Consider the following 16,422-nt stretch of genomic DNA (forward strand, 5'->3'; position numbering starts at 1 on the left):
ATTTGCTTTACAATGTATAGACAGTCTTCTCGAGGACGCTGCCATCTTCATAAAGGAGTATCATCATCATAATCGTCCTCAGCCGCAGTGTTGGGATGTGCGGCTGGCTGCAGCGCGCTTAGCTGTTCGAGAAGAGGCGTTTGCCACACTGCGTAATTGCTTATCTTGCATACTTCTTTTCTTAATTTTCGTCTGCGCATGTGTGCGTGAGGGGGTTCTGTGGTCAAATGTCATTACTCTATGGCATTTCGCAACCTTTGGCGGCATTTATTTCCCAAATGGTTTCGCTTAGTGGGACATACACTCTGCCATGCAGATTCCCACAAAGAACTGTCGTGCGGTTGCTTAGTATTACGCGAAACACACAGATAGCTAGGTAGTCATGTGGTGTTTAGCTCAAGATGAGAAAACGATATAGTATATACAGGCTGTCCCAACTACCATGCAGAAGCAAGGTAATGTTATTTGCCGTCGCTTGGAGATACTTAGATCTTTGTTTGCGTTCCGCGTAGTTGCATAATTAGCCGCAGTTAATTAATGAACTTCTCGAATATTATAATTACATTAAAAGTGTCAAAGAGGAAATTCTAGAGCAATGTGAAAAATTTTCGATAGAGCTTTCTGTTGCTCAATATGTGCTACATAAAAGTGTTTTCCGAGCGTGAAAGACGCCCGCGAATACACGCTAAGTGCCTCGAGCAGACAATCGCAAGGGAATTTTGCGTGTATTTGCGGGCTTCTTTCATGCTCGGAAAAACACCTAATGCTTAATGTTCGGTCTCGAAACTTAATTATATAGGACACACGCACGCAGCACGACACCGTTCGTCACATGTTATTGAGGCCCCTCTCACAACTATACCCTGCAACCATGCACTGTGATGCTATTCGCGACATAGCTGCGGAAAAAAATCACCGCCTAAGCACTCCGTACATGTGGTTAATCAGCGAAGCTGGAAGGTGCGGGCCCACTGTTTCACACTGGGTTAATCCCGACGGTTCATTAAACGACGGCTTGGTAGGCTGCCGGATCATAGATATGCAGTTGCTCCTTGGGCTTGGCTGCACGAGCCTGTTCTTGTGTCCGGGCTGCAGCATCGGCACGGCGTAGACGAGCTGGTTCTCAGTTCTGCTCGCGGTGTTTCTTATCGAAAGCTGCTTTCTCCTCAACAGTACGTATGGCGCGTGCAGTACCCATTTCAGAGCCGGAGAGAAACTGCTGCTCGCGCGCTGGGCTGTTACGGAGAGCAACGACGTCCCTATTGGCGCAGCCAATCGCGCGGCTCTCTTTCATCTTTTTTTTTTTCGCACACGGGCATGGGGTTGCGCCGGAGGAGCTTTTGGCGTACAGGCGACAGACTGACGGACAGACGAATCGGCTAGGGATATACAACTTCGCTGTAAAAGCCAGCATTTCGAGTCACCTCTACTAACCTTTCATAACATTTCATCAGCTTTCCACAAAAGCGCCACATTGAAGAAACTTCGATGCTTTTTTGCGCCCTTGGTTGCGTCTTCGGTGAATTCGATGCTCCTCGTGTCCGTCATATGCGGCTGTAACCGTAGCGTGGCACCGGAAGCCGGCGCAGCTCCCTAGCGTTCCATTCCGTATTTGTTTGTTAGCTCTACATTGAATCCCTACAAACGAATTCGCAAAGCTTATCATTTGTGAGTGCTGTTTGCTATTGGCTGGCCGCATTGGCTAATAATATGTTATTCTTGACGATTGGTCGCATGTGTTGTTACAGAAAAATGTTGTGCCGATTTTTTCGTTAATGTGACCGAGTCCACTAAGTGTATTACTACCGTCCTATGCAGCAAACTTTGTGTAAGTATACACTGTTCAGCGATTGAAATGCGACACGAGGAGCGCGTGACTGCTGGTCCTTTCTTGGGACAGCGGTGCGCACTGGGACACCGAGTTGATGCATTTTTGTATCAATTGAAACTGGGCAAGCCTTTGTGATTCACCGCGACTGCACTTTGCGCCCCCAGCGATCACCCGGCGCTCATCGGTGGCGTAAAAAGTACCGGCCACCTAGCGGTCGGAGTATAGCATTTCAAATACTGAGCACTGTAGGTAGCAACAAAATACACAGGTGTCACTTCATTTAAAATATGCGCTGCTGCAGCAGTGCTGCCTACATATTAGTTACCTGTTATTCTAACAGAAATTCAGGTCCGCTGTAAAAGGATCTGTCGACCGGAATATGATGCGCAGGTCAATATTATCTATTAATTTCATAACAAAGCATATGGTCGTCGCGGTGAAAATAGCATTATATGCGATTCTCCAGAGCTGCTTGAGAGCCTGATACTAACTTCGTATTATTCTTGCTCTCTTCGTTTTTCAGTCAAACCACACAGCGTCACAATTAGGGGCGCCCATGGTCCTTTGTCCGCCAACTACCCGGCCGAAGTCGAGTGCGAAGCAGTGGGGTCGAGACCGGCGGCCAACCTTACATGGGACCTCGACGGCGTACCCCTAACATCGAGTGCCTTGCAAGATGGTGGTCGACCCAAGGTGGCAGCCAACGACGTCAGCGTCAGCGTAGTGAGGTTCACGCCATCCCCCATCCATAACGGCAGACCACTACGCTGTCGCGCAGCCAACCCAGAGATGCCGGATGACGCTATTGAAGACTCGTGGACACTGGACGTACACTGTAAGTGATTATCAATAGCATGACTACCAGTAATGGTGGTGTTTTATGGACAATTCTGACAGCGTCTTGACAACGATCAACTTGTCACGCTTGGTTCCGTGGTCTGTCCTTGACCAGGGTTTCTTTTACTATCATCATCTGCCGGCATAAGTTCTTACAGTCCTTTCATGAGTACGGACCGTCAGCCATGATTGAGTTTTGTTTACCCACAGTGCAAAGTCTGATTTTATTATGTTCTTTGTATTCTTTTCCAACAAAACTAGCATTGTAGTAAGCTAATTACTGTGATCAAATACTTCGAACTCTCTGCCACTCACTGAAAACAGACGCTAAATACTTCAAGTAACTTAATTATGGCAGCATATAAGGAGGCAACCACGCAGACTTTCTTGAATGTATTATGCTGCGCTCTGCAAACGCCGCCTAAACTGGCGAGCACGTCTTCAAGCATGGGGCTATATTGTGGACCTCATTGCAGCTAAGGCAGGCTTCAAAAGTCTCTACGATAGATTACCTACATCGGGTTCAGCTTTTTTCTTCAATGTTTCTTCGACAACTTATTTAGCGCTGAATTCTAATAGCCGGTGAGTAGTAAGAATCATGGTCCAAACCTGCCGGTGACCTGCCAATGACTGGGCCGCAACCTTCAAGGCTGGCGGCACCGCAGCGAGAGATTTCCATCATGTTTTTATGGCAAGAGTAAAAAATGTAATAAATCAATTTAAACGAAACTTAAAGATAGACAAATAAATTTGAACCGCTTTCCAAGCTAAAGGTCTTCTGTATTCGTAAGTCGTGTGTTCATTTCGCCTGGTTGGTACATCTTATCACACAGCAGATATCTTGAACTACCCAACACAGGACGAAGAAAAGAGGCGCAGATCAGCGCTCTGTACTGTGCCTCTTTCCTTGGTCCTGTGTAGCTCTGTTCAATAAACTTGCTTTTTTAATGATCTGCATTGGCGCTTGGGTGCTTCCACGCCAACTCTAGCTGCGAAGTCAGAGCATCGGCAAACGGCATGTGCTATGGAAACCCAGGGCCACACCACGCACCAGTGGCCCCTTAATGGCGAACTCCACCTCCGCCGCGGGTCGGCCCGGTATTGTGCAATCTTCAGAATCAGTTCACGTACACTCTAAAAAGATCCACGCTTATCTAAGCGTGCGTTTCCAGTTTTTTTGCACGCCTAATCTAAGCGCGATATTTCTCCACGCTTGCCGATCATTCCTGCTAGGAGTGAGCAGCAGACCCCTCTTCACGCTAGAAGGCGTGATAAGGATCCCTGTTCCCACGGTTATTATGGTGTGACGAATCTCCACGCTTAGAGACGCTGCCCAAGGGGTCAAGGGGGATGGGGTGAGGTGCAAAGCTCATCCCTCCTCGCCTCTTCTCTGTATGCTTTGAAGCTACGAAGATGCACCGGCCCTTGTCGATTTGGGCACTTGGGCCACTTCTCTGAAGCGAGATTTGCTCACCAAGCTCTCCGCAGACCTCTTCTTTAACTTCTGCTTCGACGGTGCAGACTGTGACCAACCAAGACGCTTTGACAGGGGCAGCATGCCGGTGAAGTAGAAGCTAAGTTGCTACAGAGAGACTGCGCAAGACGCTCCCGCCCGTAACACTGAAACTAGTCCACTAAGAAGGGGTTTTGCTAAGCCCTGGCATTTTCAACGACGCCAAGGAATGTAAAACGTAAACAAGCCGCTCGGTATCTCCTTGCACAAAAGGACGAATGCCCTATCAACCGTGCTTTGCGGCGCCCGCGTTCCAAGATAGCAAGTCTTATTGTGCAGGATAGGGACGTCAAGACAGTGGCAATAAAATGCCACTATGCCACTCTCTTGCATTTTTTCCCTCATTAGTATCCTCATTCTATTGCACTCTTCTCCAATTGTTGGCCCAAAATACCTAATCAAATTATTTTTCATTGGCCGCATCCTTTACGAAAGGTGAATTTTCAAGGCAGTGAAAGAAATATTACACACAGATTTCTTCCTGGGTTAAATCTTTTATTCATAATATCGTTTCCTAGAAAATGTGATACAATGAAACGCTGATCTTTAAAAACAAAACTTAAAGAGTTAAAGCATTTTCAGATTGCTGAGAAACAGTAAGCCTTCATATGAGCTTGATTTAAATGAGCAAGGTAGTAAATAAATCCTTTAGTCTTGTTTGCGCCCATGATATTTGTTTGCTTGTTCTTGGCTTTATAGTTGTTTCCACAAAAACTGGCCATATACTGCCAGGTATGTTATATATTACATAGAATAAAGGCATGGGAACATCACTAGTGCCTATTGTATGGATGTACGTGTCACCATTGATCTCAATGCTTTCCTGCTCACAGGCACAGATGCCCCCCAGACAATGCAAGGTATTGTAATGTCATTCGCGCTATCTGAAAAAAAGAAAGAAATATATCTCGCAATACCCAAAGTATATACCTTAGTGGACAAAACATGTTTCTTTTAGACAAAATGTGGTAACGAAGACCGCTTGCTTTTTCACTGCTGCAACACCGATTGCACCACTTCTGAAATTTCTCCACTGAGTGCTCTTGAAATTTTGCAATTTTGAAGTTTTTAGAAATAGGCGATATGGAAAATAGGGCCAACTCACCGCAGTAATGAGGGCATGCATTGCAAGCCTGGGTCACAAGCACACTTATAAAGTGACGTATGAAGGCTCAGAAAATTTCAGTACTTTTGATATGATCAGAAGGAACTTTTTGAATTTTTGTTCATTTTCATCAATCATGCTTCCATACCTTAGTTCGCTTTCAAATGTAACCTGAAAAACAATGAAACAATGTGCAAACCGCAAATAAGTGAGACACATAGCTGCAATTCATTTTATTCCATCATGCCCTCCATAAAAATAAAGTTGAAAAAGTCGAACACAACTGGCAACGCATTCGATGAAATCTAGTCAAAAATTAGGTGGAAAAACGTAGTCACGCCTAATTCCCAACCCAATGGACATGGAAATTTTGACACGAATAACATTCTACGGGAACTTATCAAATGTGATCTCTCACTGCGGACATACATGAGTTTGCAGCTGTAAATCAAGAGCTGCAACGGGCAGAGTATATTCATGTTCATTGAACATAGTCACACTTCCTCTCTTTAAAGTCCAACATGTAAAATATGCGGAGCTACACTAGAAGACATCCTAATTCAGAGTACGGTTTAGGCTGCAAATAAAGTAGCACATCTGGTTGCAACCTCGCATGCGGCGCATCTGAGATGCAGGTTACTGTCAGTCGACAAATAGCTGTCAAAATTATGAATTTTCACTTTATAGGCAGCGGTGTACTGTGAGCGGCATACGCGACAAATACCCAGCCTACATGGCATACTGCACTGACGCGCCACCAACACAGTTATAAATTATGAGAAGAAGCACAATGCAAAAGGCAGAGTGGCAACTCTGCGCTCATCACCCTTGCCCGAGGCGAGGTGGCAGCGGGCACAGAGAGAATGGTGAGCTAACATAACCTAAATAACTAATATAACATGAAAACAAAATAAATTCGGGGAATTTGGTACTTCGATCAGCACAATAAACTGAACAATTTAGAGGAATTGAACAGTCCGGCGTTCAAACTTATTAGAAAAGCACGAGACTGACTACTCCCTATTTAGATCAAGGCTACTGCTCGCGTAAAAGGTTCTCGCTTTACAATAAATGCACCATTGCGGCAAGTTTCGCACAACACATCATACAAGCACATACCAGAAATCATTTGAGAAATAGGCAGTTAGCCGCCATTTAATAAAAGCAAATCATAACTAATGTTCTTACCTATATATTTCAATCATCCATGAATGAGGTAAAGGACCGCAACATATCCGTTATCCATATAGAAATGCTGCTCTGGAGCCATCAGCACGTGGTGTATACAAGCGAAGCTTTCTTTCCCTCTTCCTTCGACTTGCCCACTGTTGCTGCTGCTGCTGCTGTGGGCTTGTGTCGCGCACACCGCGTCGCGGGCTGGTTCAGAGCGTGTATATAGATGACAACGCGAGTAAGAGAGAAAAGGCGACGGAAGAAACTCGTTTTCACTCCACCACGTCGAATGTGCACAATGCCCTCTAGAGCTCCCTGGCAGTCGCCACATTAGCCGTTTGACAGCTGTGAGTCCCTTCAGAAGCATTGCTGAAACTGCAGTGCTTCCCTTTCTACTAACGCGCGAGGCCAGAGGACACGCAGGTAGAACTGTAGAGAGGAGAAGAAGGAGAAGGAGGAGAAGAGGCAGTTCGCATATAAGAAAGGGGTGAGGTGACGTGAGAAGGCAAGGAAACCCCACTACTATACGACAGTGCTTGCTGGGAGACAGCAGAAGCTTAAGTTCAAGGTACGGTACAGTACGTTGCTGCTATTTCTGAAAAATAAACGCCAAGCAGATATGTAAAGCGGGCAACTTAAGCAGGGCGTGCAGAAGCAGAGCCGCATTAATTAAAGCGCACCGCAGGCTCCAGGCGACACTACGAAGGCGGTCGACCGTCAAATCAATACTTCTGTGCCCGCCGTATTAGCTTTACGGCTATGGCATTGCTAGAGGTCGTGGATTTGATGCCAATCACGGCAGCCGCATTTCGACAGGGGCGAAATAAAAAACGCACGTGCACTTAGATATTGGGACACGTTAACGAACATCAAGGTGTCAAAATTAATCCGGAGTCCGCCACTACGGCTTGCCTCATAATCCCAGTGGAGTTTTGGAACGTACCGACCCGTAATCCAATTTAAGTTTTATACTTCTGCCACAATGGGAACTGCCATGTGAGGAAATGACAACGCTCAGCCCTCTCAGAAGTTATTACATTACAACGCTCAGCCCTCTCAGCCCTCTCAGAACCCAGTCATAGGTCACTCTGCGACTGAACTCTCCATAAAAACCTACCACCTCTAAACGGTATGTTGTTGCTGTTGGGAGCTGGTAAACAGCGATCTCTTTTCTTTCGTGGGGTCTATTTTGATATCATAACCGGCCGCTCGCATCCAATGCGAGGTTAAAAATATGATTCTGGCTGTTCAACTTCGTGTGATTTCGCAGATAACGAGGTAACGAAGTCACTCGCGTGACTTCGTTACCTAAATGGGGCATAACAGAATGGAGCCTCAATCCAGCGATCGCACGGGTTCGCAGCGACCGACTGCGTGTCCGCATGCATGTCCGCGCACAATGTTTTGCTTTCGCTGTGAGCGCATTTTCGCACCATGCCGTGAGCTTTAGGCCGCAACCTATGACCATTTCACAGTACACTAGCAACCATTGTTGCGTGGACTTCGACTTCGGCGCCTTGCTGCGGCGACTGTGATGTGCCGTCGCGACGATTCAATCTTTTTTGTTTTCTAAATTCTTGGACATTTCAATATTATTTCTCAAGTTGCGTCGCCCTGTATGTTTATCGGCCTTCTCAGCGTGCGATTTCCCTCTGCTTGTTTTTGGTAATCCAGTGCATTAATTTATAACACAAACATGACCATATGCCGTTCCTTTTTTTTTTAATGTGTGTCTTACCGCTCCCTTTCCGTTCCACAGAACTTGCCAGTATCTAGCATCAACAAGTTCATAGACCAAACCGCCATGACATTAGTCGGGCAGTGGGCGCGGGCGAGCGCATCAGTGCGCGTTTTCTGCTACTCACCGAACATCGCGCAGTCCCGGCACCGTAGCAGAAATGTTTCTCTCGTCTGTGCTTGCTGCATACCCGAGTTGTAGCCAATGGCTGTCAGCCGGTTCTAAGTTTTGCCAGCCAAGCTTCACGCAGCTCCTTGCCCTGCGGCTACGTGTGAATAAGGCTGACACTGGGCTCCATTGCGTACGCCGGCAGTGCGGCACCGAGCAGTAGCCTACCATGCTGCACGCCTCCAAAGGCAGCCACTACCTATTATAGCACTTTCAAATTTTGTCAAGCAGACACCGAAGGCGGTAAAGCCTGACCACTTAATCGGAACTGCGGCGCAGGTGGGACTTTAAACTTTCATTTTCAGTTCGCTTCGGCACTTCCGAAGCAGCCGACGTGGCCGCTGTGTCCACGTGATCCCTCATGACACGTCACGGCGGTGGTGGCGCTAGCTTTTTCAGTGGTGGAGCTCGCCCCCAATACCGAACGTGACATGCTTCCCGGCGGCGACCCGCTACGAGATGGCGCCGCATATATATAGCAGCGTGCGTCATCCCCGAGTCGCCGACGACGTCATTGCTGAGGCATGCGGCAAGCGCGTCCACTGATATCATATATGGAAACAAAGCGCTGGTGTGGGCTTCAGACCTATTGTGCGACTTCGCCTGCGCCGGCTGCCGTTACAGAATGCGCTCCGCGCGAGCCATGTATTTCCGTGTTCGCACTTTCTGAAGAATGAGCGACGCAACCGGTGGGATTCTAAACACCTAATATTGCATTAGGGAGTATCCTAAAATTCGGTGACTTTTTTATACTCTGTCTCTCAATTCAAATATTCTTAATGCCCATTCCCTTCGAGTTAGCTAAGGGCGCCTGTTTAGCGCTTATACAACTGGCCTTGCTAATTGTCGGAGGAATGCTTTGGGATTAGGATGTTTTTCTATAGTTTTCTTCGCACGAAAAAAAAAAACTTCAATGTTATTCGAACTGCACGAAATTACATAACTGAATTTGAAAATGCGGGCCTTACATTTGGAAGTTCCAGGGCGGCTGAGAAATGGGCTCTCAAATGACAGCCATGTTTCCCCACACATCAGCTTCCCGTTGCCGCACGAAATTCAAACTCGATCCCGAGCCTTGTCCAAGTTATTGCGAGCGGAGCAACGACGGAGTGCTCCAAAGAAAAAGGGCCGCAAATGAACTCGTTCGTGTGGCTGTCAAGCCCAATGGAGCGCGTAAGCTGCGAAAACGAGTTTTTCCGGAGCGCGTTGTGGCACCAGGGAAATGCCGGCCCGCATTTCCTTAACGGCAGCAAAATTCGAGCGAGAACTGCTGAGCGTTACCATCGCTGATTATGCTGTTGCAAGCGGCACGCTGAAGAAGGACGTAAGATTGTGAAGCTGACGTGTTTGTTTTTAGAGGGCCACTGGAGCAAAAATAAAGCAAGACATTCGAAGAACTTACTCAGAATAGAAACCAGACGCCGACCGCCATGCTGCGTTGTCATTTCACCTGCAGCCAAGTCGTTGAGTTTTATCTTTATTTATTTACGTCACGCACACTCAGGACGAGAGTATGTGGCATTTGGCATAGTGACATTAGTCGCCTAAGCAACGTTGGGGTCGAAGCACACGCTCCTGCAAGAATGATTACGGTCCTTTGTTATTTAATGCCTGAATTGACTACAGCATATTGCTACAAATTGTGTTAAATAACACGTACACTTGCACAATATTCCTGCGCAATTCCGTGCGTTTCGGGGTTGATCGCGTGTAGGTTCCGCCATTATACAGGCCGTGCACAGCACACTGTCTGAGCGAGTGGCGCCTCGCACGTAGGGGTGCCCTACCCAACGGAAGAAGTCTTGCTTGCCAACAAGAAAGAAACAAATATGGATAGCTCGACTACATTGTTGTATGCTATAATGTCGGTTCAAACGTCATGGTAAGCGCTGCGACAGTATCGCGAAAGCACTGCGCATCTATACACAAATGTTTCAACAAGTCAGTGCGAGCACCCCCCTAGGACGTGGTTGGGATATATATAAACTTATGTTGCGAACAGAGTTCTTTAATAAAGGGTTCAACTCCGGCGTGTTTGTTCCCAACCACATCCTATAGACGCGCGTACGCGTTGACTGGCCGAAATGTAGCGCTGCTACGAGAGCGCCACTTCCCGTTTGATTAATAATTACGAATGTAGTGAAAAGCACTATAAAACCGGCGGGCAACCATTTTCCAAGGCTGCAGCCGGTGGTATTTAGCAAGAACCACGAAAACCCTGATATACAATTACCTTGGCAGCAGCAATAAGTGCATCTACACCTTCCTAGTGCTATAAACTTGCTATCCACCACATCTAACTGCACGCACTGCTTTTTACAACGCCTATTGCCGCACCCAAAGCATAAAGCAAGGTACAGGCCATCTGTTGTGCCCTGAATGGGATAGCGTTCATAAAAAAAGGTTGCTTGATATATGTCGCATAGCCTTCCCTCGGTATTGTGCGCCCAGCAGGGGCCCTATAACGTAAAGCTATTCCAATACGTTTTTATTCCAGTTTCGTGACGTCAAAATTGCACAACTGCCGACACAAGCATCGGGCGGTGACCCGCAGGGTTATCTGAACAGATCAACCAAAAGCTATCCTCATTTATAGGAGGTCTCTTTTGTTTTCTTTAAAAACGAATAGCATTGCCTACACTTACCTGCTTGTCTTATTGCCGGACAAGGGGCAAGGAGCACGCACTAGTGGAGAGGGATTCGATGAGGCCGAGCCAGTGCACTGAAATTTGATAACCGGATGAAGAGGGTGGTGCCAGTGTTTGTGATTGGTCCGCTTTCCCTTACTTGCGGTGGCTGGTCGAAAATCACGACGGCATGCAGCGGAAGCTTAAGAATGCCCCTAAAACGGATCCTCCGCAAATAATAGTTGGCAGAACGAGGTCGTAAACATGCCGAAAGTGCTCGAAAAAGTTACACGGCCAGGCAAAAAGATTTATTGTATGCAAATAAACCCATGCTCTCTGGCAGCTGCGAGTAGCCAGTGCCTGAGCCATCGGCGGCAGCCATCTTTTATTCCTTTTAGAATGGGGCAGACTGCAGCTATTCAGATGAAAATGCAGTTGTGTTCGGCATATTTATGCATCTTTAACGTGCGCATGTCACTTTGACGTGTTGAGTTGTCGCGGTTTTGTGACGTCGCGTGACAGGCAGGTGAACGGGATGTCGCCCGCAAACTTTTTACCAATAGCCGAGGGCTAATGGCGAAAATGTATCGAATCATAAATAGCCATTTTTGTTTTGTTATTTCCAGTCCTGCGTAATCTGTGTGTTCACGTCATATGCAGACACAATAACTATTCTGCAGGGGAGAAAAATGCTTTGTACTAAGACTTACAGTACACTGCAACGGAATGTAATATGCCGGTGTTTCTTTTCCCTCCTAACGCATAAGAGGAGGTTGTTCCTAAGTTGCAGCAAATGTCGGGTTTCTTAGAGAACGCCACACCCGCACCACTTCTGCCCGCTCACTAATACGCGAGAAATACGCCGCTACATTCACATGACAGCGGGCGACAGCTGCTCCAGTAAGGTCTCGTATAGAGATGAACGGGCGTTCACGGTATGAGGCTACAATGGCGGCCGGCCAAATAAGTAGAGACAATATGTACAAATACAAACGAACAGCAACATACTATAGAACTATAAACTTTAGAATATTAGAATCTTGATATACGGTTATGTGACACTTTGACGGAACTGTAGCTTGATTATTATTTTAGTTGCGCTCTGTAGATGGACGCCATAATTAAACGCGCTTCAGCTTCTACCAAACATGCGCGCAGTCATCCCTCGGTGTTGTGCAGCTCTCAGGAAGCATGCCGGGAATAGTATCGCCGGTGCGGTCATTTTGTAGCAATCGTGTCGCGCTTTATTTCATCGCTTTAACCACGTTTTAATGCTCTCCGATTTCGTGGCGTGCGCTTACTAAGCGCGTTGTGTGTCTGAGTAGCTCGCGATGCGTGGTACATTTACCAAAAAGACTCCTAAAGGTGCGCTAGCCGCTGAAAAGACGCATTGCCGACGTGGAGCAGCGACATGTTTGGCGCGCTGCGTGGCCGCTGCAAGGAGCCGCATTGCCGATGGACAATGGTAAAAGTTCTTCGCTTACGTGAAAGTAATGAGCATCGCTTATGCTGCGACTGCTGTAATGAATATCGAAAACAGCAATAAATGCGACCCAGGTAAGCATTGCTTCTTGTTCAATTATTTATTTGCTGGTGTGTGTGTCGTATATTTCACCGTCAATGCATGCTCATGCTTGCGCTACTAAGTTTTAATGAAGCAAAATACTTGCTAGCTTCATACTGACAGTTATCTTCTTGTATGTCTATCAGTCACCGTGTTGGTTATTCTCAAAGCTCGAGTATATGTTGCACTTTTGTGCATAAGCACAGCATTAGACCTCATGCAGAGAACTGGTGTTTTGTGCTGATATGGTCATACGTTTGCAAAGGAATTGTAAACTTTCTTTAATTAAAGAATATTAATTGCAGTAATTCAATTTGTTCTCACTGTGAAATTGTTACATTTTTGTGGCTTTGTTTTTTGTACTAGAGTGGAGTGCCAACTGACTTGGTAATTAATTTGCGTTAATTAGTTTGCATTTAATAATATTTATTTAAATATTTAGTAACGAATTCTTATTGTTGCCCAAATTTCCTTGATACACCATAGTCAAATTTTGCGTCGTCAAGTATATGTTCTGTGGTAATATTTTATCTTTTTGTGGTTTATTTATTCCTTTTTCATTACATGTTTATAGCTCTTTGCAGTGTGGCTTAAACAAGGAACTATAAGATTTTAAGATTACAATTCTGTCCCTGTAGCCCCAACAAGGAGATGGGAGAATTAGCAAATGACCTACTGGCCGCAAACGTACATGTTTGTGCTCTCGACAGTGCTGAGATCCGTCTTTCTTATGATAGTATAAAACTTATATGTATCTGTATTTAGACATATTTTACACGGAAAGCTTCATGTTACCTTGTTCTGTATATGCAAATAAAGTAATCGTGACACTTTCATCAAATGTTTTGTGTCAGCTTCAATTCTCACAGCTGCTACACACATCATTTCCATAATTTGGGTTGTGCCGCCTCCTACCTCGATAAATTTCGTTTGGATACAGGCAATGTTGTTTGCAGAAATGCGTAGTGATTCTGAAATGTGCCCCAGATGTGTTTTCCTCTTGTGCAAACTATAAGTATTAATAATGTTGCTATAATGTGATGACGACATCATACCATTTGCCGAAAGCCATGTTTCAACATGGACCGCAGCAAAGAAATATGTTGCGCGTCCACCCTTTATACAGTGCATTCCCCTCAACAAAAGCAGCACACTGTGTATTTGACGAATTGTTCTGCGTTTTGCACGTTTGATCCTCAAATTACCAAGTATATGTGCCAGCTTATTTCAAAATGTACAACTCTTACGATGCATCGCGCGTTGTACACTAGCTGCAGCAAGCTGCCTTGTGCAAATGACCTGCGCTGAAAAACTAGCAAGTTAGCAAAGGTAATTTAAACGCTGTGGTCCGGGGTGTGTTTGAATATTGAAAATAGAAAATTTGAGTTGAGATGTTGGTTTCTATACTGAACAAGCTTATAGCAATAGCAACACAATTTCCGCAATAATCGTTAGTTTGGACATATCGGTAAATAACAAATTGCGGTTAACGGCAGAGCTCTTCAATCAGCGCTCCATATCCGGTTGCTGGAAGCATTCTGCCACAGTATATTCTCAAGAACACATACTGCAAACATGCAATAAAATGTATTGCTGTCCCAGTTGAGATACTTATATACAGAATGTTGCTGCACAGCTTGCAGAAAGAATAGCTGAAACAGCAACGGACTTCATTGCAGACGCTGACTTGCAGTTTCTGGAAACTCGTGCCAGGCAAAATTTATGGCAAATTGGGGCCCTATAACGTAAAACTATTCCAATATGTTTTTATTCCAATCTTCTGACGTCAAATTTGCGTAATGGCCGACGCAAGCGCCGGGCGGTCACCCGCAGGGTTGTCTGAACAGACCAATCAAACGCTCTCCTCGTTCATAGGAGGTCACGTTTGTTTGCTTGAGAAAGGAATAACATTGCCTACACTGAATGGCTTGTCTAATCTAATTGGCAGACAAGAGATGAGGAGCACGCTCAAGTGGAGAGGGATTCGATGGGGCCGAGCCACTGCACTGAAAATTGATAACCGGATGGAGAAGGTGGGGCCGCTGTCTACAATTGGTCCGCTTTCCCTTACTTAGCTTGCGGCGGCATGGAACGGAAGCTTAAGAATGACGCTAAAACGGATCCTCAGCAAAGAAGAGTTGGCAGAATGAAGTCGTGAACGTGCCGAAAGTGCTTGAAAATGTTAGACGGCCAGGCAAGAAGTTTTATTAAACGCAAATAAAGCCATGGCTCTCCGGCAGGTGCGAGTACCCAGCGCCTGAGCGATCGGCGACAGCTATCTGTTATTGCTTTCGGGACGGGGCAGCCTGCGGCTATTCAGAAGAAAATTCAGTTTTGTTCGGCATATTAATGCATCTTTAATGTGTACACGTCACTCTGACGCGGTGAGTTCTTGCGGTTTTGTGACGTCGCGTGACAGGCAGGGGAAGTTGGTGCAGCCCGAAAACTTTGGCCAATAGCTGGGGGCTAATGTTGAAAAGGCGTCAATCAGAAATAACTATTTTTCTTTTGTTCGTTCAAATCATGCATAATCAGTGTGTACACGTCATATGAGATTGGTGACTATCGCGGTGAAGGTGAAGTGGGGGAGGTCCAAAAAAATGTTTGGCCGATCGCGGAGGGCTGATTACAGAAATGGAATACAAAAGTTTGGAATAGTTTTACGTTATAGTGTCATTGGTATGCGTTCAGTACTGGCTGCATTCAATATGCTATTATATGTCCTCTAAACAAATGAAAAAAGCTAATTAGTAAAATTTTGTTCCTAAATAATTGTATTGTCTATCGCGCAAGTTGTGAATTCTGTCGCCGCTATGAAACAACTTTCGCAGCAATAAAATGTCATTTTGTCTTATGACCTGCACATTTATTAATTTTACACAGAATCATGTTGAAGAATCTTGGACATAGACCCTCCGGCTATATTTATTAACTTTTTTGTTACCCTTCGTATAGGCGTAGAGTCTTGCACGTATTCACAAGGGCGTCCTTCTGTGCATGCCCATGAATTTCGTGCATGGCTCCTAGCCATCCATTGAACTTCCCTGTTGTGCACTAACGTAACGCATTCAGCAGCGCTTTCGAAAAATGGTATTTCAGAAGGTCAGCCGAAGTTCAAGAACATTCCGTTGCCTACGTCGAAAGGATACTTTTTTCTGATAACGTACGCTTTTATGGCACTTTGTCGTGGTTCCGACTATGTGTCATAAATGCCCATTATTTCCGGGGAGTATCCTCCTGATGTCGCTAACTGAAAGTTGTTGAAATTCGGTCGATCTTTTGAAATGGAATTTTTATAAAGTGCTGCTCAGTGAGTTAGGCTGGTGCATTCCGGTGAGGTTTGACGGATGGCCGAAGAGTCACTTGTCCTATATTCATGGGGATGCGCAGAATGACGCGAAAGACAACCTGTACCTATACTAAAGATTACTATATACCTTTTAATTTATAGGCACACAAAATTTTGAGAATATGCCCCTATATTAAATGTTACTTGAGTAAAGGTTACAATTTTATTTCTGGTTTATAGGTGCACAAATATGTCCCTTTAAGAAAAGTCACTGGAGGAAAGGTTACATGTAATTTCTATTTATAGGTGCAAACATTTGTGAAAGTATGCCCCTTTATTTAACGTTACCGTGCTAAGAGTATATACCTGCAAAACTCTCTTTCAGGGCATGCTAACACTCTCCAACAGCTATTATGAGCTATCAATAGCTATCATCTTTTGAAAGCTATGCACCAACTAGCCCCACAACGTGTTTTACTATTATGAGTGGCATTATTGCTGCATGATACAAGAGCCTACTAATTTAATATGAACAACACGTAACAGTTGAGTTCTTGGTATGTTTTATGGTGGGTCT

The 16,422-nt window shown here is 45.4% G+C and overlaps 1 protein-coding gene across 1 annotated transcript in view; it reads left to right on the forward strand.

The window, feature by feature from the left end:
- Positions 1 to 16,422, forward strand: part of LOC142587679 (synaptogenesis protein syg-2-like) — a 1,186,854-nt gene that overhangs the window by 1,083,858 nt on the left and 86,574 nt on the right. The window contains exon 8 of the mRNA XM_075698849.1: positions 2,355 to 2,666. Coding sequence (XP_075554964.1) covers positions 2,355 to 2,666 — 312 coding nt within the window. The remainder of the gene's footprint in view (positions 1 to 2,354; positions 2,667 to 16,422) is intronic.

Source organism: Dermacentor variabilis, chromosome 1 (genome assembly GCF_050947875.1).
Source record: "Dermacentor variabilis isolate Ectoservices chromosome 1, ASM5094787v1, whole genome shotgun sequence".
Lineage (NCBI taxonomy): Eukaryota > Metazoa > Arthropoda > Arachnida > Ixodida > Ixodidae > Dermacentor > Dermacentor variabilis.